This window comes from Salvelinus alpinus, chromosome 33 (genome assembly GCF_045679555.1).
Source record: "Salvelinus alpinus chromosome 33, SLU_Salpinus.1, whole genome shotgun sequence".
Lineage (NCBI taxonomy): Eukaryota > Metazoa > Chordata > Actinopteri > Salmoniformes > Salmonidae > Salvelinus > Salvelinus alpinus.
The window spans coordinates 6,449,565-6,468,318 of NC_092118.1; the positions used below are offsets into that span (position 1 = coordinate 6,449,565).

The window sequence follows — 18,754 nt, forward strand, 5'->3', positions numbered from 1 at the left end:
TGTTCTAGCTCAATACAGACAGGGTCACACTTAATGCACCTATAAAGAATCAGTTGGCATTAAAAATAATGGCACTCGCAGGAAGTATATTTTCCAAGTTTAAGGTAGAAAAGTGGTCTGTGGATGCCAAAGACACAACCCTTAATATATAAACATTTGTGACTTTCAAAAGTCTCCAGCAATACATAAGACTTTAACGATACATAATACAAATAACAGGGCAGATAGCAAACGCAAATAATAGAAAGATGATGTCAAAACTGTAACTAATATACATATATATACACATATACAATTGTTAAACAATTGTTTATAGACAGATTATTTCACTTATAATTCACTGTATCACAATTCCAGTGGGTCAGAAGTTTACATGCACTAAGTTGACTGTGTCTTTAAACAGCTTGGTAAATTCCATAAAATGATGTCATGGCTTTAGAAGCTTCTGATAGGCTAATTGACATCATTTGAGTCAACTGGAGGTGTACCTGTGGATGTATTTCAAGGCCTATCTTCAAACTTAGTGCATCTTTGCTTGACATGGGAAAATCTAAAAAAATCAGCCAAGGCCGCTGATTATTTTTTTTTTTTTAGACCTCCACAAGTCTGGTTGATCCTTGGGAGCAATTTCCAAATGCCTGAAGGTACCACGTTCATCTGTACAAACAATAGTACGCAAGTATAAACACCATGGGACCACGCAGCCGTCATACCGCTCAGGAAGGAGACGCGTTTTGTCTCCTAGAGATGAATGTACTTTGGTGCAAAAAGTGCAAATCAATCCCAGAACAACAGCAAAGGACAGTGTGAAGATGCTGGAGGAAACCGGTACAAAACTATCTATATCCACAGTAAAACAAGTCCTATATCGAGTGGTTAAAAAACGAGTTTTAATGACTCCAACCTAAGTGTATGTAAACTTCCGACTTCAACTGTACATACGCACATGTATGTATATACAGCTCTGGAAAAAATTAAGAGACCACTGCAAAATTAGCAGTTTCTCTGGTTTTACTATTTATATGTGTTTGGGTAAAATGAACATTTTTGTTTTATTCTATAAACTACTGACAACATTTATCCCAAAATTCCAAATAAAATATTGTCATTTAGAGCATTTATTTGCAGGAAATAACACATATGGAATCATAGAGTAGCCAATTTTTTTTTAAACAAATCAGAATATATTTGAGATTCTTCAAATAGCCACCCTTTGCCTTGATGACAGCTTTGCACACTCTCTCAACCAGCTTCATGAGGTAGTCACCTGGAATACATTTCAATTAACAGGTGTGCCTTGTTAAAAGTTCATTTGTGTCATTTCTTTCCTTCTTAATGAGTGTGAGCCAATCAGTTGTGTTGTGACAAGGTAGGGTGGGTATACAGAAGATGTCCTATTTGGTAAAAGACCAAGTCCATATTATGAACAGCTCAAATAAGCAATGAGAAACAACAGTCCATCATTACTTTAAGACATGAAGGTCAGTCAATACGGAACATTTCAAGAACTTTGAAAGTTTCTTCAAGTGCAGTCGCAAAAACCATCAAGCACTATGATGAAACTGGCTCTCATGAGGACCGCCACAGGAATGGAAGACCCAGAGTTACCTCTACTGCAGAGGATAAGTTCATTAGAGTTACCAGCCTCAGAAATTGCAGCCCAAAAAAATTCTTCACAGAGTTCAAGTAACCGACACATCTCAAAATCAACTGTTCAGGGGAGACTGTGCGAGTCAGACCTTCATGGTCAAATTGCTGCAAAGAAACCACTACTAAAGGACATAAATAGGAAGAAGAGACTTGCTTGGGCCAAGAAACACGAGCAATTGACCAGTGGAAATTTGTCCTTAGGTTTGGAGTCCAAATTCAAGATCTTTGGTTGCAACCACTGTGTCTTTGTGAGACGCGGTGTGGATGAACGGATGATCTCTGCATGTGTGGTTCCCACCGTAAAGCATGGAGGAGCAGATGTTATGGTGTGGGGGTGCTTGCTGGTGACACTGTGATTTATTTAGAATTCAAGGCACTTAACCAGCATGGCTACAACAGCATTCTGCAGCGATACGCCATCCCATCTGGTTTGGGCTTAGTGGGACTATCATTTGTTTTTCAACTGGACAATGACCCAACACACCTCCAGGCTGTGTAAGGGCTATTTCACCAAGAAGGAGAGTGATAAGTGCTGCATCAGATGACCTGGCCTCCCCAATCCCCCAACCAAATTGAGATGGTTTGGGATGAGTTGGACCGCAGAGTGAAGGAAAAGCAGCCAACAAGTGCTGAGCATATGTGGGAACGCCTTCAAGACCGTTGGAAAAGCATTCTAGGTGAAGCTGGTTGAAAGAATGCCAAGAGTGTGCAAAGCTGTCATCAAGGCAAAGGGGGGCTATTCTCAAATATAAAATATATTTTAATTTGTTTAACACTTTTTTGGTTACTACATGATTCCATATGTGTTATTTCATAGTTCCTTATGTCTTCACTATTATTCTACAATGTAGAAAATAGTAAAAAATAAAGAAAAACCCTTGAATGAGTAGGTGTGTCCAAACTTTATATATATATATATATATATATATAAAATCATAGTTTTTTCATCTTCATGGAATTGATCAGTTCTCTCATCACCGCCATAGTCTCGGTGTGCTGTTGCTGCAGAAGGCTTCGCAGCTGATTAAAGCGCTCCTCTGCCCTCCTTTCCCTCTCCTCTTGCAATAGTTTGTCCTCCTCCCTATAACCCTGAAAGGCATCCAATATATCTGCCATCCTCCTTCTCTTCCGCCCACTGGGTCTAACATGGAGGTGGTTTCCTCTATGTGAAGAGGAGAAGGAGGCAGAAGTGGAGGGGGGACTGACAATGTCAATGGGGCTCGCCGGCACCTCCACAATGTGTAACAGATTCTGGCTTATGTCCTCAACCCCTGCATCTGCCTCAGCATCTCCCATGCTGCCATCAGGCTCGGGGGAGTCTTCAAATAGTTGAAGGCTGAGCCGGTGGCCTATGAGGTCCTGGAGCCTATTGAAGTAGGCTGGAAGCTTCCTCTTGGCCATGTCAGCCTTCTCTGGGTTGAGGACGTACTCCTTGTACGCCCTCGACAGGTTCTGCCATTTCTGGAAGCATCGCTCCCCCGCCTGCTCAGGCACATCACTGATGGGGAAGCCTTGCTCCTTCAGCCTGCTAGCTAGGATCTCAAAGATCCTCTTGGTTCGGGTCTTGTTTTCCCTGATCAGTCCCTGGATCTCTGGAGAGCTGTACAGCTCTACTAAAGCCTCCGTTGCCTCAATGTCCTGACTAATCACTTTCCACTCCGACCACACAGGCAGGGACCCACCGTTCTCAGCAGCTAGAGACGTGGATAGGAAGACAGAGAAAAATGAAGAGTTATTACACAAAGACTGTCAATGATTTTGAAAATGGCTGCGTCCTTTTCAGTTATAGGCCAACTGCTAAGGTTCAACGTCATAACACGTGTACCTCTGTCATCCCCCAGCCATGACCTCCTCCTCCCCTTTTGGAGTTGATTCTCTTCCCTCTCCTCCACCGCATTTGACTGGAGTATCTTGGGATGTGGGAACCGTTCGCTCCTGGACTTCCTGGCTAGCGGTTCAGGCTCAGTGGTGCCTTCATAGACTCCAATCTCTGACTCTGGGCTGGAGGTGGAGGGGATACCGAGGTTGACTGGATGGCCTGATGGTACTACAATAGCATAGAGGGGCAGGCTTGGAGTTGGTGCTACAGCTTTAGGCTTCAGCTTGGTCAACACCCTGGCTGGGGTGTCAGCAGCAGCCAGCTTGGAGCTCAGCCTCTGGCCCATGAGTGCATGGAACTGGTCAAAGAACTCGGGCTGTTTCCTGCGTCCAGCGTCAGTCCTCTTGGACGCCAGCACATAGTCTTTGTACGTGCGCTCCATGTTGCGCCACTTTTGGAAGCATCGCTTGCCAGCCTGCCACGAGTTCTCACTGATCAGGAAGCCCTGTGCCTCCATCCGACTGGCCATGATCTCAAAGATATGCTTGGTTCTGGTTGTCCGGTCGTTCAGTAGGCCCTGGATCTCTGGGGACCCGTAGTGCTCGATGAGGGCCTGGTTGGCCTCCCGGTCCCGGGCTGTAACATTCCAGGGGCTTGACCACACTCGTGAGTCCTTTTCAACTGTTGTGGAGGGAGACAAGATGATCATTCAAAACCCCAAGTTTAACTTGATCAGCCTCTGACAGGTAAGCACCTTAAAACTGCTTATAATAATATAAACAAACATGTAATCATTCTTACATAATAAAATGACAAAATCCTCTTTATTAACTATATTTGTGCGTAAAACGACATGCTGATATATGAAGTATTAATTTAAAAAAGGTGACCACTGGTTTGATATTGCCATTCATTGTTTGAGCTTCTGCATGTATTTTGCAACATGGCTCCCCCTGGTGGTCAAAATGTTATACTTTTGAATTTCTTAGAATAACTATTTAGGAGATCTTAGATCAGTGATATGAGTAGAAAAGTACACACATTGTAGCACTCTGGAAAGCAATAAAAATAAGTTTGGTAGTTAACTAGAGGGCTGGCAAAGGGATGAGGTAGGAGTGTTACCTGTGGCCAAGTTGCTGTCAATGGTGTCCTGGGACATGCGGTGTAATCGGTCCATGTAGTCATCACTGTACCATACCCGAAGCCTCTCTCCCACTGACAGGTCACGGCACACCCGGAAGTAGATGTGCTCACCATGCTGGAAGGCTGTCAGGTTTCGCTCAATGTCCTCTGAAGAGTTTCGGACATACCTCATCCAGTTGGCTTTGGTTTCGTCGCTACCATCAATGGATTTGTATGAGTTGTTTTTGTCCACCAACTAGGGATAAAAATCATTGACATAAATACATAGATGCGAGAGCCTTAAAGTTACACATGGTGCATGAAGTTAGGAAGACAATTTCATGAGTCATACCATATACTAGTGAAAAGTGAATTGCAAAACATAGTAAGGTTTGTGGATTCAACTTACCATCCAGGGGAAGAAACCAGAGGACTTGTCCTGTGACACCACTTCACCCTGGTAAGGACCGAATAGTGCCCCCCTAGGAATGTCTTTGTCTACGCAGTACACGTCCACCTCACTGCCTTCCTGAATGACCTCAATGCCACTAGGGGTAGTAAGGGCGGCACGGTTTGGGACGCCCACTGGCACAGGGGTGTCAGGCACAAAAACTGGAGGGCCGTGTGTGGGGCATTCGTCAATAAAATATTCTTTGCACTCTTCACAAACTGTAAGGCATGACAAAGGTACATTTTAAGCAAGGTAAAATGTACAAGTATTTTTTAAATTACAGCAATGATGCATGGATGAAAAAACAATACCACAGCAACAATAGAAGTTGTAGAGTACATTTCATTAGCAATAGAAATGCAATATTCACATAAAGAAACGATAGGCCTAGTGGCACTGGGAAATGTATCAAAGTATCAGAACAAATGAAACAGTCAAACACAGTTCAGCTGCTCTTAGTCATAGTCTAAGGCTCTTAGTGCGAGTCTGTGTGTAAAGGCACTGGACAGAAATAGCTAATACTCACACCAGAAGTAACATTTTTGGTCTCTTTCAATGGTGAAAAGCAAGTGGTCGACTTTCAATCTCTGGTTGGCTCCCTCTGTCTCAAAGGACTCAATGTCTTTTATTTCACTATAAGATTATAGCATATCACAACCAAATCAAATTTTATTTGTCACATGCGCCGAATACAACAGGTAATACAGTACAACAGACCTTACAGTGAAATGCTTAGTTACAAGCCCTTAACCAACATGCAGCTTTAATACATTTTTAAAAATTTGTTTATACTTAACACTTCTTTTTCATAAAGAGCAACAGTAAAATAACAGTAGTGAGGCTATATACAGAGAGTACCAGTACAGAGTCAATGTGCGGGGGCACAGGTTAGTTGAGGTAATATGTATGTAGGTAGAAGTAAAGTGACTATGCAATCTCTGGATGAGCGTCAAATGTTTTATTTTTATAACTGCACCTGATTAGCATCCATTTATTCAACTAACCTGCAAATATGGGCTATCAAGGCAGCAGATATTAAAACAGACTAGGCTATATGAAAACCAGTGGAGGCTGCTGAGGGGAGGACGACTCATAACAATGGCTGGAATGCAATGGTTATCATGCGTTTGATTCCTTTCACTCCATTTCAGCCATTATACTCTATTTCAGGCACATTTTATGAGCCATCCTTCCCTCAGCAGCCTCCACTGATCAAAACAGCAGATCATTGATTAGTAGAGGATAGAACACATAGCTAATACTAGGCTATCCAGCAGATCCAACCCGCTTGCTTACAACTGCACTAGGGTCAGACAGGCTTTCTGTGTAGATTAATACACATCAGAGTTGGTGCGAGATATGGCTCGCAAAACGTACCTCAATCCAGGGATGAGGAATGTGTTGTACTCCGAATTGTCCCATTATCCCAACTGTTACACAGAGACGATTGAACAACTGCTATTTGATTTTCTCTGTATAACAGTTGGGATAATGGGACAATTCGGAAGTTCAATGCATTTCTCATCCCTGGTTTGAGGTACGTTTTGCACGCCATATCTCGCGCCGGCTCCGCGGTGTCTTAATTTACACAGGAAGCCTGCCCGACCCTAGCCTGTCTGCAGCTGTAAGCAATCTGCTGTCAATCTGCTGGCTACTAGGCCAAATTGATTCATATTACTACTTGGTGCATAGTTCTGCTTCTGTTGAATGGTCCTGGATGGCAGGTGACTCTGCCATTGTGCATAGGTCCCCAGACTCCCCACCTCAGCATACCATGTCAAGTCTGTTGGTAGAAAAAGCATAATATAATGGCAGTTCATGAATACAATTAGTCCTAGTATTTAAAATAAACTCGACATTCAATTTCAGTCTGGCAATGGCAAAACCATAAATGGCACCACGGCACTTGCTGTATGAGAACGTACATGAGTTCCTATTGCCGCTGACAAATATATGTTGTAAATTAGCTAGTTGGGAAAAAAAAAAACAGCAAGGTACGATAGCTAAAGATACATGACTATATCATGTAGTCATCTGGCTTTTTAACCATTCTAATTAAAATAAATCTAGCATTTACGATGTGGGTCAAATGACATGTTTCCTGTCGGAATGTTTCGATAGAAAGGAACTTGAGGACTTCCGGATTCTGTCCTCGGCTGGAGAACGATGATTTTCCCGGAGTTTTCAAATGGAAAAAACGAATGATACAAATTGGCCAAGACCCTGTGGAAATCCTGAGTTAGTTGAAATATTTGTGTTATTGCCGCGAATCGAACGTCTACTTGAAATATGTTTGATATCCTAATCGTAGTATCATGTTCACACTGTCGTCGACTGGTTAGCCAGACAACAACAATGTAGCATGCATGGTAGCAAAAACAGTAGCTTGAATTTGTTAGTTAGCATCATCACTGCCACCAAGAACAAATAAAAAAGCGTTAACGTTCGTTATTAACTAGCTATCAAACTAAATAACTACTGTTTCTAGAGTTCTGATATATACTCAAGCCTGTTCGAGCTAACGTTAGCTACTGAAATCATAGCTTGCTAGCTCGCCAGTTAATAGTTGGCTTGTGCTTCTTCATAATAATTGTCTGCCTGTGTCACAATTCATTGACAAACTTACTCACGGTCCCATGTCGACGTGTACTGTTTCCAGCTAAGCAGGCCAACTTTTGTTAGTGAGCAAATTCTGTTAACGTTGGCTAATGGTTTTGACAGGGGCTTACATTAGCGCTGAAATGTGTTGCCTTGTCCGCACATGCGCAGGCATACATATGTTGTCACGACAAAGCTTGCCACCCGCCAGGTCGCTATGCATGTCACACACAATTATTGATAAACGATGGCCATAAATCTCAGTTAGCTATATTCCTATGGTATATACATTGTATATGTGGCTGCTGTTTCTTATACAGTACTGTATCACGCTATACAAGTACTGTATCAATGACAGCTTGAAACACAAATCAAGGAGATAGGTTTCAACTTCCAATGTAGCTAGTCATTGTAAATGACATCCAAAACGTGTATTTTTGTGTGTCATTGTAAGCTAGTCATTGTAAACGACATACAAAACATTTGCATTTTTAAGACTCTACATTTTGTGACTACAGAGAGTAGGATGGACTCTCTGGGTATGAGGGGCCCATCCCTAAACCAGGACTTCCTACACAGTGTGCTGAATGCTGTTCCCCGTGGACTGACAGTGGGCCCCTCTCTAGCAAATGATGGCCAGTTGGGGCTCTGGTGTGTAGGACATGCTCTGCAGAAAGGGATGCTTCTGGGTGTGGAAAACCAAAGCAACACCTTTGACCAAAGTGAAGACTTTACAGAGGTATGTATCAGAGTGGTTGTGATGGCGGAGGCACACACTTGCTCAAGTTTCTATAACATTGCACATGTATTGAATGTAACACATTTGTTGTCGTCAGAGCTTGATGGAAGAAGCGTATCAGACGATAATCAAGGGGCATCTTTGGGACAGGTGCTATTGGATTAGGTAGGTGTCTCTAGGTAAAGAAGAATAACCCAATGGTTGTTTTTTTTGTAGCACTCATCTGTATCAAACACATTAACATGACTGTCACATTGAATTTGGTCATTGGGAGAGAGAAACCCTCTTTGTTTTATGCAGATTTGCCTGTAATGCAAGGAGAAAGGATGAACAGAATGTTACTGTTCATGAGGTGGATGGAAGTCTCTGTCTAAGGGCCTGCAAAGACATCAACCCAGGGACAGAACTTCTGCTTTGGAGTTTCCTAGCTGATCCTCTGGAACACGATGGAAGCCAAGGAGGGTCACTAACAACACCAGGCAAACCTCGCAAACAAGTTACACCTCGCAAGTCCAGGGAGGAGAGATCCCCAGGTGTAAACTCCACGGAGCAAGAGCTCAAGCTTACAGGTAGCCTGACACCCACATTCTTAATACACACTAATACCTTTTTTTTTACTAATAAGGATGATGTTATGAAATGATGACATTTTATATTTGGATAGTGGTTTCTGAAATGTTACGTGGAAGATATTTGTATGTCTTACAGAGCCTGAGGAGCACACTGAAGATTCAGACATGTCAACTTCTCCACTGGGGTCTACAGAGTCTATGGTGGTGGAGGAGGAGAAAAGCCAGGCTGGAATCAAAAGGACCAAACCTCTTATCTACAAAATGAAAAAGAGATGTGTGAGAGACTCTCATTCCAGGGGTGAGAAAACAATGGAACAGAATGGAGAAGTTGACCCTGGCAAAATAATAAAAACAGAACGTTTCATTCCAGAAATAACCAATGTGCCATGCTCTAATGAGGACAAACTTGTGAGTCCTGCAGACGAGCCTCCAAAGAGCAGTGAAGAACCAGGTAATGTGGTAAGAAAACCCCAGGAGGAACAGGGGCCACAGGTTGTCAGGGCCAGTTGCAGACTGGCTGCTAAACCCAGGAAGGTGCATTCATTAGTCGGCTGCATCCACAAGCGTCTTCAAGGGCGCAAAAATGGGTATCTGGATCGTCAAGTGACATTGGAGGTTACGTCCAGAGTTGGTGATGAAAATGGTCAAGCTTGCCAAGAAACAGACATAAAAGGTAGAGAAAATATAAGCTCAGATGAAATCTCAAAGGATAGTGACAAAGGGGGGAAGAAAGACCCGGAGGAGCTTATGACAGCTCCAGACCTCTTTAACATCAGGGAAAGGAGGTATACATGTGACGAGTGTGACAAGAGTTTCTTCCAGCTCTGTCACCTGAAGAAGCACAAATTCACTCACTCGGACCTGAAGCCTTACTTATGCACAGAGTGTGGTAAGAATTACAGCTCCCAAGAGAACTTCAGGGCCCACCTTCTAATGCATAAGGGAGAGAGGCCATTCAAGTGCCAGCAGTGTGACAAGAGCTATGGCCTGAAACGGGATCTGAAGGAGCATGAAGTTCTTCATACAGGAGAGAGGCCTTTTGTCTGCGATATCTGTGGGAAGGCTTTTGCCCGCCGGCCTTCATTACGTATTCATAGAGAGGCCCACCGCGCCAAGGAAGAGAATTACCATGCTCCTAAGCTCAGGTGCCCTGTATGCGATAAAGAACTGGCCAATTCGGGCTCCCTTAGGAATCACATGCGCTTGCACACAGGAGAACGGCCTTATGCCTGTCCCCACTGCAGTAAGACATTCCGACAGCGGGGAAACCTTTTGGGGCATCTACGCATCCACACAGGGGAGAAGCCTTACAAGTGTAACCATTGTAATCAGTACTTTTCGCAGGTGCCTGAACTCCGCAGACACCTCATATCACACACAGGGGAAGTCTACCTCTGCCCTATATGTGGCAAAGCCTTGCGGGACCCCCACACCTTGCGGGCCCACGAACGTTTACACACAGGGGAGAGACCTCACAAGTGTGAGGTGTGTGGGAAGGCCTACACCATGGCCACCAAGCTACGCCGTCACATGAAGTCACACCTTGAGGAGAAGCCCTACAAATGTCAGGCATGTGGTGCTGGCTACACGCTAATGCAGAGCTTGGTTCGCCACCAGCTCTCCCATAAAAAGAGAGAAGATCGGACATCTGGGGAGCTAGCTGACGCTCTGGCAGCTCTGGAGTCTAGCCACTCTGCCCCTGCTAGAGGCAGACCTAGAAAGACCCCTCGCAAGAAAGAGGTCAAGCCATGGGTTGATGTCACTGAAGAGAACATGGAGAGTCAGACAGTAGTGTATGTTCAGGCCATCGAAGACTTAGCCATGCCTAACTCAGGGGAGGTTATTGTCAGCACCTATGACTCGTATCATGATAATGCCATATCTTCTGTGGTAATAGAGGAAGGTTTGGAACAGGATGTGGGCCAGATCCAGCTAAATGAGAATGTCATTGAGATAGTTGTCTCAGATTCTAGTGATAAGTGCATTGTGGTAAGGGAGCACAAAACACACAGCAACCTGGTGATTCTACAGGGAGAGGATGGACTGAGCTCTGTGGCAGAGACAATAGAGATAGAAACAGGAGTTTAAAACTGCAAGTCACACCATTTTGCTTTCTGTTGCTGTTTTTATTTGTTTAAATCTTCAAATAAAACCAAGAATGTGAAGAAAATGTTTTGTTTTGCCTGCTAGATGTACTTTACCTAAAATAAGACAATAAGCAGTACTTATTTGGAAAATACATTTGTCATGAATATAAAATATGTTATGTTATCACCATCAGGATACTACGAGTTAAAGATATCAGCAAATATTGACTCACATCTGTGGTGGATCTTGTCTAGCCACTATCTACAGCAAATGATATTTTCAAGGACTGTGCTAAAACTACCTGCCCCTGTATTTTAGGAAATATCTTAATGGTTACAAAGAGAAATCCTCATGAATAGTTTTTTTTTTTATCTGACTAAAATATATTTGATGTCTAGAGAATGTTTATGAAGGCTTTTTAAATAGCTTTAGTGTATTTTAATACACTGTTGTAAATATGGGCCATCAACAAGAGGATCATTATTGTTGAAGACTCCAAATAAAATGGAGAAATTAAGTACCTCTGTGGTGGCTTTACAACAGTTGTATGTGTTTTTGAACACGACTTTGACCATTCACTCTTTATCCAATGCGTCATTCAATATTTGGGTGCAAATATTTAGATGGTTGGGACAGTCCGAGACTGAATCAGCAAATATTCTGGTTTGGAGCAACTTTAGTGTGTGTTTGCTATGCTTGTCTATGCAGCACACACTATCATAGTCTAAATTAGTAAATGGCAGTATTTAAAAGGTTGATTTATTGTGTGTGTTTTTGACATTGCCTTTGTCTTTATCATTTTATATTCCACTTATAATTACTTAATAGCAAACATTTTTATATAAAGTAATCCATGAGTAGGCCCTGACAGAAAATAAACAATGGAGAAAGCTATTCTTGACATAGTGTGGAAAGCTTATCCATGGTCATATGTAGTAGTTTAAACTTGAATGGAAATACTGAGTTCAATTTTATGTTGTTGACATGACCCAGATGGGAGGTGCAGCCCCGAGTCAGTCTTAGTACAGTGGTTCAATATTAACCAGGTGGTTCAATGTAACAGAAAGTGGGGGGTTTCAATGAGTACTGGATTTTGAGGGGGTGAGCAGGTCTGGTGATGTCCTAGGTTTTACAAGGAGTTCTGTCTTAACCATCCGCAACAATGGGTCGAATACCCGCAACTCTCATTTTCATTCTACTATTTTCTTCTACTCTTCAGATCACCCTTTGTGAAAATGGTAAGATATCAGTTTTTATTTACCAGCCCTGAAAGCTCAAAAGCAAGCAAGTTTCAAAATATCGATATTCTGAAAATGTATACCCCTTAAACTGTTACTCCTTGATGTGAATAAGGCTATTTGTCAGTTATAATACCACTAAACAATAGGTTGAGTTATCAAATATTTGTTTATAGTATTTCTTAACAGCAAGGAAGCCTCACAGGTTTTTATCCGTGCTAAACGGGCAAATTCCTTCCTTGAGGAGTTGAAACCTGGGAACTTGGAACGGGAGTGCATCGAGGAGATCTGTGACCATGAAGAAGCCCGTGAAGTCTTTGAAAAGCCTGACAAGACGGTGAGAATGTCTGGCTTGTTAGATTGAAGTATCATGCAAAGCACATTAATATTCACCTTGGTATACTGGTAACTAAATCATGAGCTTTCTGTTTACCTGGGTAACACTATATTTGCATAATAAAGTATGATTATAGTATTTCTCCCCAAATAACTGTCTAAATTGATCTTTCTTAATTTAGAAGGCCTTTTGGGGCAGCTATTTGGGTAAGTATTTGTTTTTATTTGTTATTACTTGTGTTTTCTATCAAAACCTTATCTATGGAATAGGCAATCATCAGAACACCCAATGTAAATAGATTGTATTGAACCAGAACAAAGTGCAACTGAGATGTGAGTCGACTTGTTTGAGGAACAGGCTTTAGCCCCAGTGTCGGTGACCCCCCACGTTTTGCTCTTCCCACACATGCTATGCTCTTTATACTTAAAAAACAAACATTAATATCGGCTTTGGCAATTATAAGCAAGTAGAGTCAAGTATTTCCGCATGTTTTCTAATTCTTGCTTGTCTTCTTCACAGCTTGCAAAGGCACTTCACTGCTGAGAGACAAGGACAATATAAAAACATTGAGAGGGTGTATTGATGCCAGTGGTAATAATTATGGCCTGATTGCACTGCACATTTCAAATACAGTGGCTTGCGAAAGTATTCACCCCCTTTGGTATTTTTCCTATTTTGTTGCCTTACAATCTGGAATTAAAATAGATTTTTGGGGGGTTTGTATCATTTGATTTACACAACATGCCTAACACTTTGAAGATACAAAATATTTTTTGTGAAACTAACAAGAAATAAGACATAACTATTCACCCCCCCAAAGTCAATACTTTGTAGAGCCACCTTTTGCAGCAATTACAGCTGCAAGTCTCTTGGAGTGTCTCTATAAGCTTGGCACATCTAGCCATTGGGATTTTTTCCCATTCTTCAAGGCAATTCTTCTGCTGCAGCTCCTTCAAGTTGGATGGGTTCCACTGGTGTACAGCAATCTTTACGTCATACCACAGATTCTCAATTGGATTGAGGTCTGGGCTTTGACTAGGCCATTCCAAGACATTTAAATGTTTCCCCTTAAACCACTCGAGTGTTGCTTTAGCAAAATGCTTAGGGTCATTGTCCTGCTGGAAGGTGAACCTCCGTCCCAGTCTCAAATCTCTGGAAGACTGAAACAGGTTTCCCTCAAGAATTACCCTGTATTTAGTGCCATCATAAAATTCTGACCAATTTACCAGTCCCTCCTGATGAAAAACATCCCCACATGGTGTTTTTGGGGTGTTCTCGGGTGATGAGAGGTGGTGGGTTTGCGCCAGACATAGCGTTTTCCTTGATGGCCAAAAAGCTCAATTTTAGTCTCATCTGACCAGAGTACCTTCTTCCATATGTTTGGGGAGTCTCCCTCATGCCTTTTGGTGAACACCAAACGTGTTTGCTTATTTTATTCTTTAAGCAATGGCATTTTTCTGGACACTCTTCCGTAAAGCCCAGCTCTGTGGCGTGTACGGCTTAACGTGGTCCTATGGACAGATACTCCAATCTCCACTGTGGAGCTTTGCAGCTCCTTCACGGTTATCTTTGGTCTCTTTGTTGCCTCTGATAAATGCCGTCCTTGCCTGGTCTGTGAGTTTTGGTGGATGGCCCTCTCTTGGCAGGTTTGTTGTGGTGCCATATTCTTTCAATTTTTTAATAATGGATTTAATGGTGCTCCGTGGGATGTTCAAAGTTTTGGATATTTTTTTATAACCCAACCCTGATCTGTACTTCTCCACAACTTTGTCCTTGACCTGTTTGGCATGCTCCTTGGTCTTCATGGTGCTGTTTGCTTAGCGGTGTTGCAGACTGGGGCCTTTCAGAACAGGTGTATATATACTGAGATCATGTGACACTTAGATTGCACACAGATGGACTTCTTTTAACTAATTATGTGACTTCTGAAGGTAATTGATTACACCAGATCTTATTTAGGGGCGTCATAGCAAAGGGGGGGAATACATATGCATGCACCCCTTTTCTGTTTCAGATTTCTTTTTAAACAAGTTATTTTTTTCATTTCACTTCACCAATTTGGGCTATTTTGTGTGTGTCCATTACATGAAATTCAAATAAAAATATATTTATATTACAGATTGTAATGCAACAAAATAGGTAAAACGCCAAGGGGGATGAATACTTTTGCAAGGCACTGTACGTCAATGATTTATTGACTAAATGTTAATGTTTGTGTTGAAATCAGCTAAAAAGTGTGAGGAATCTACCAGGAAAATGTTATAATGTAAAGATACATTTTTTGAGCAGGACATCCTGTTTCTCAAATATTATGTGGGCCTGCGTCTTACAGGAGAGTGCTCAGTGGGCAATGGTGTGAACTACAACGGTACCATCTTCACTACTTCCTCAGGAAAAACATGCCAGTACTGGCGCAGTAACTTCCCACACAGAATTACGTATGTAATATTGACCCCATAACTTGAGGAATGTAATTTCAAAGTTGTCCCATTCGTGATGTGTTGTTGCTGAGGGGTAATATCTCTTCTTAGGGAGTTCAATAGTTTCCTGGATGAGACCCTGTATGAGAACTATTGCAGGAACCCAGACAAAACTCCTGAAGGACCTTGGTGCTTCACCAGGGATCCCACAGTCAGGAGAGAGCAATGCATCGTCCCAAAATGTGGTATGATTTCACTACTTGCATAATAACCAACATTTGGTTGCATGTTGTTGCTGAGCTGGGTGTACTTTTACACTGACAATCGGTGGTTTATATGCCTCCTTGTTCAACAACAAAGTGCAGAGTATGTTGTTTGTTGCAATATGTCTTAGTGGTCCTCTATTGTGATTGTTCCCTTACAGGTGAGCCTTGGGTACCCCCAAAAGTATCTGCTACAGTAGATGGGAAAGCCAAGTACACCAAGAAGGACTGCCTGGCCAACAATGGCTTGGATTATACAGGTGATCTCTCAGTTACCATGAATGGCAAAAAGTGTCTGCCTTGGGCCTCCCCAAAGGCATTGGCACTCAGCAAAGGAAAGAATTTCATCCCAGAGGTCAAACTTGTGACGAACCACTGTAGAAACCCTGACGGAGATATGGAGGGACCCTGGTGCTATGTGGACCAGCATGGAAATACCACTGTGGACTACTGTGACCTTGAGATGTGTGGTGAGCTGTTTCAACACTTTTTCTAGTTTTAAATTATTCACTTAAAATATTAGGACACTGAAGAAAAAAAAGATATCTGACAGGTATCATAAATGCTCAGTGCTGGACTGTTGTTCTCTTTCAGATGACCCAATAGATAACTATGAGGAGGCGGCCGGTGGAAGGGAAAGGACAACACTCTCTGGCCCCAGAGAATCCTTCTTCAGCCCTCGGAGCTTTGGCAGTGGAGAGATGGGTAAGTAGTATAATTTTGGTTAGGATTTTTTTTTTACATAAAGTGTAAGGTACGGCTTTGACTTTGAATTGTTTTCAGTGTGCGGAGAGCGACCCATGTTTGAGAAGATAAGTAAGAAGGACGGTAGAGAGCAAGAACTGATTGACTCCTACCAAGGAGGCCGTATTGTTAAAGGGATTGACGCAGAAGTGGCCAGTGCACCATGGTAATGAAATTAATAGATATTCAAAACACCACATTTGTTCTATTGCATTACGTAGGACTACTACTTAGGATCATGGTCGTCATGTTTGACCATATACACGGTGGGAGCGGGAAAGGAAGTTATCTGTGTGTCTGTCATTTAGAGGATGTGTTTTGGGGTTGTCGACGCATTGCCCAATTTAAAAGAATGTAGTGGCTACAGATGTGACTTTTCTGCACCTTTCTTCCAGACAGCCAAGTGCCCCCGAAGCTTTTGCACATGCGAGATTCTCTACTTTGCACACGGTCTCTGTTCTACTCATAGACAACAGGGCTACTCTGGCGAATGGTGCCCGTTTTAATAAAGTTAGATCAAAGCTGAATCAATGTCTTCAAGATCACATAATGATAGTAGCCTATTCTACATAGCATAACCAAATATAATAGCACAGTAACGTTACTCTAAGACAAAAAACACCACCTAATTTCTTATGATATTTTAGGATGATTGAGATCAAATTGTCTTTTTTTTCTTCTTCATGTGCCCAAAACTCAAAAGCGCGCCACTAGGCAAAATATGTACTTTGATTGAAACAAAACACAGGTAGGCTGTACTACAGTTTGTTAACACCATCTGCTCTAAAATACACTCACTGTACATTCATTCAAAACAACACTGTAGGCTTCTTTGAAACAGTAGCCTACAACTCAAGAATATCTAAATGCTTATCCCCATGAAACTGATTGAGATCAAATGGTTGGTATGTAGATGCAGCTTGGACGTTTCACCAGTAAAACCTGAATAATTATAATTTCACGATTGACAGTGAGAAATGCACAAGGCCGGAAAAGTCAGATCCGCAGCCTCGGCCTAAAAAGAAAGGCACAGATGTAATTTGGCAGAAGAAAATTATGATACCTGTTATTCATGGATGCTTTGATGTTAGGCAGGTGATGTTGTACAAGAAAAGCCCACAGGAGCTGCTGTGTGGGGCCAGTCTAATCAGTGATGAGTGGATCCTCACTGCAGCCCACTGCATCCTCTACCCACCATGGAACAAGAACTTCACCATCAATGACATCCTGGTCCGCCTTGGTAAACATAACAGAGCTAAGTGAGTGGTTATCTCCTATTTTCCCATTTTATCTTTATTAAACAAACGATACACATGGACTTTTGCACAGTTCAACAGTGAACTATGACATGCCATAAGACTTGACAAAACAATAATATAGCCATACCAAAACATTCTTGGCTCATACCGTATTTCAACCTAATCCCAGGTTTGAGAAGGGCACAGAGAAGATTGTGGCCATTGATGAGATAATTGTCCACCCCAAGTACAACTGGAAGGAGAACCTGAACCGGGACATTGCTCTGCTGCACATGAGGAGGCCCATTACTTTCACCGATGAGATTCATCCTGTCTGTCTACCAACCAAGCAGGTTGCTAAGACGTAAGAGAGTTTAACGTAGCTAGCAGTAATTATTAAATAGGAATTATTAACATTTCTGAGCTTTTTCCCATACTAGCAATGGTAGCATCCTTTTTTTAAATTTCTCCTTCAAGACTGATGTTTGCTGGTTATAAAGGCCGTGTGACAGGCTGGGGGAACCTATATGAGACATGGAGTTCCTCCCCCAAGTCTCTACCCACAGTTCTCCAGCAGATCCATCTACCCATCGTTGAACAGGATATCTGCAGAGACTCTACCTCTATCCGCATCACTGACAACATGTTCTGTGCTGGTGAGTAGCAGTTCTCAGCTCTCATCTCAGTGTGGTAATTGCTGTATACTGCAGCTCAAGTCCATCCAATATGTTAACCAAAAGTGAATTGGTGCATTGTGACTTGATAAAAAATGTGGTGAATCACAGGTGTTACCATTAGTATGATGCTTCCTTACAATGCCAATGTACGTTTCAGGCTTCAAACCAGAGGAACAGAAAACTGGTGACGCTTGTGAAGGGGACAGCGGTGGTCCCTTTGTCATGAAGGTATACAACTAGAGAAAAACAAACTTCACTCATTAGATGTCTTGCATATCCCCCGCTTTATTTGATATACTCATGAGAATGACTTATATCCTCATTCACAGAACCCAGATGACAACCGTTGGTACCAGATCGGCATTGTGTCCTGGGGAGAAGGATGTGACAGGGATGGGAAATATGGATTCTACACCCATCTTTTCCGTATGAGAAAGTGGATGAAGAAAGTTATTGACAAAACAGGCGGCGATGACGACGATTGATTGTTATTTCTTCTCATTTTCTCTACATGCAAAGGAAACTGATGTAATATTGGAAATAAACATGCGTTCCTGATCATTATCTGCTTGTTATTACTCGTAGACTCAGCAATTATAATTATTATAATTATTACAGAAATGAATCAAACTAAATTCAGATCTGAGACTGCCACTAGAATTCTGCATGTTGTTACACAAGGTTTTCCATACATTTTTTGATACAGATCTAATGATGAAGTAAACGCAAGCACCGCTGGAGAGCTATCAGACAGGAAGGTTTGAAACCTGCTATCATAATCAAAGCTAAGCCTAGTTC

At 42.2% G+C, this 18,754-nt stretch overlaps 3 protein-coding genes across 7 annotated transcripts; 2 read left to right on the forward strand and 1 right to left on the reverse strand.

Annotated features, from left to right (window-relative positions):
• Positions 1 to 2,446: 2,446 nt before the first annotated feature.
• Positions 2,447 to 7,807, reverse strand: LOC139562897 (uncharacterized). Of its 4 annotated transcripts, none has more exons than XM_071381030.1 (7): positions 7,669 to 7,807; positions 6,724 to 6,825; positions 5,569 to 5,675; positions 5,001 to 5,260; positions 4,592 to 4,847; positions 3,476 to 4,150; positions 2,447 to 3,344 (listed from the first exon to the last, which is right to left on the reverse strand). In XM_071381030.1, exons 2-7 carry the CDS (start codon positions 6,777 to 6,779, stop codon positions 2,584 to 2,586), a joined length of 2,115 nt encoding a protein of 704 aa, XP_071237131.1. In that variant the 5' UTR covers positions 6,780 to 6,825; positions 7,669 to 7,807; the 3' UTR covers positions 2,447 to 2,583. The 4 variants fall into 4 exon arrangements, with proteins under 4 accessions (XP_071237131.1, XP_071237129.1, XP_071237132.1 ...); XM_071381028.1 differs by having other exon boundaries at positions 6,721 to 6,825; XM_071381031.1 differs by having other exon boundaries at positions 7,673 to 7,800.
• On the forward strand, positions 6,964 to 11,121 carry LOC139562896 (zinc finger protein 408-like). 2 transcript variants are annotated; one of them, XM_071381027.1, is made up of 5 exons: positions 6,964 to 7,280; positions 8,220 to 8,379; positions 8,477 to 8,544; positions 8,680 to 8,948; positions 9,088 to 11,121. In XM_071381027.1, the coding sequence occupies exons 1-5, from the start codon at positions 7,231 to 7,233 to the stop codon at positions 11,037 to 11,039; spliced, it is 2,499 nt and encodes an 832-aa protein (XP_071237128.1). In that variant the 5' UTR covers positions 6,964 to 7,230; the 3' UTR covers positions 11,040 to 11,121. The 2 variants fall into 2 exon arrangements, with proteins under 2 accessions (XP_071237128.1, XP_071237126.1); XM_071381025.1 differs by having other exon boundaries at positions 7,136 to 7,280; positions 8,159 to 8,379.
• A 949-nt stretch (positions 11,122 to 12,070) lies between these two features.
• Positions 12,071 to 18,520, forward strand: LOC139562898 (prothrombin-like). The gene is made up of 14 exons (XM_071381032.1): positions 12,071 to 12,277; positions 12,454 to 12,614; positions 12,796 to 12,820; positions 13,134 to 13,205; positions 14,947 to 15,052; positions 15,146 to 15,279; positions 15,459 to 15,767; positions 15,892 to 16,002; positions 16,081 to 16,207; positions 17,133 to 17,300; positions 17,470 to 17,643; positions 17,757 to 17,935; positions 18,114 to 18,184; positions 18,286 to 18,520. Exons 1-14 carry the CDS (start codon positions 12,202 to 12,204, stop codon positions 18,439 to 18,441), a joined length of 1,869 nt encoding a protein of 622 aa, XP_071237133.1. The 5' UTR covers positions 12,071 to 12,201; the 3' UTR covers positions 18,442 to 18,520.
• The last annotated feature ends 234 nt before the right edge of the window (positions 18,521 to 18,754 follow it).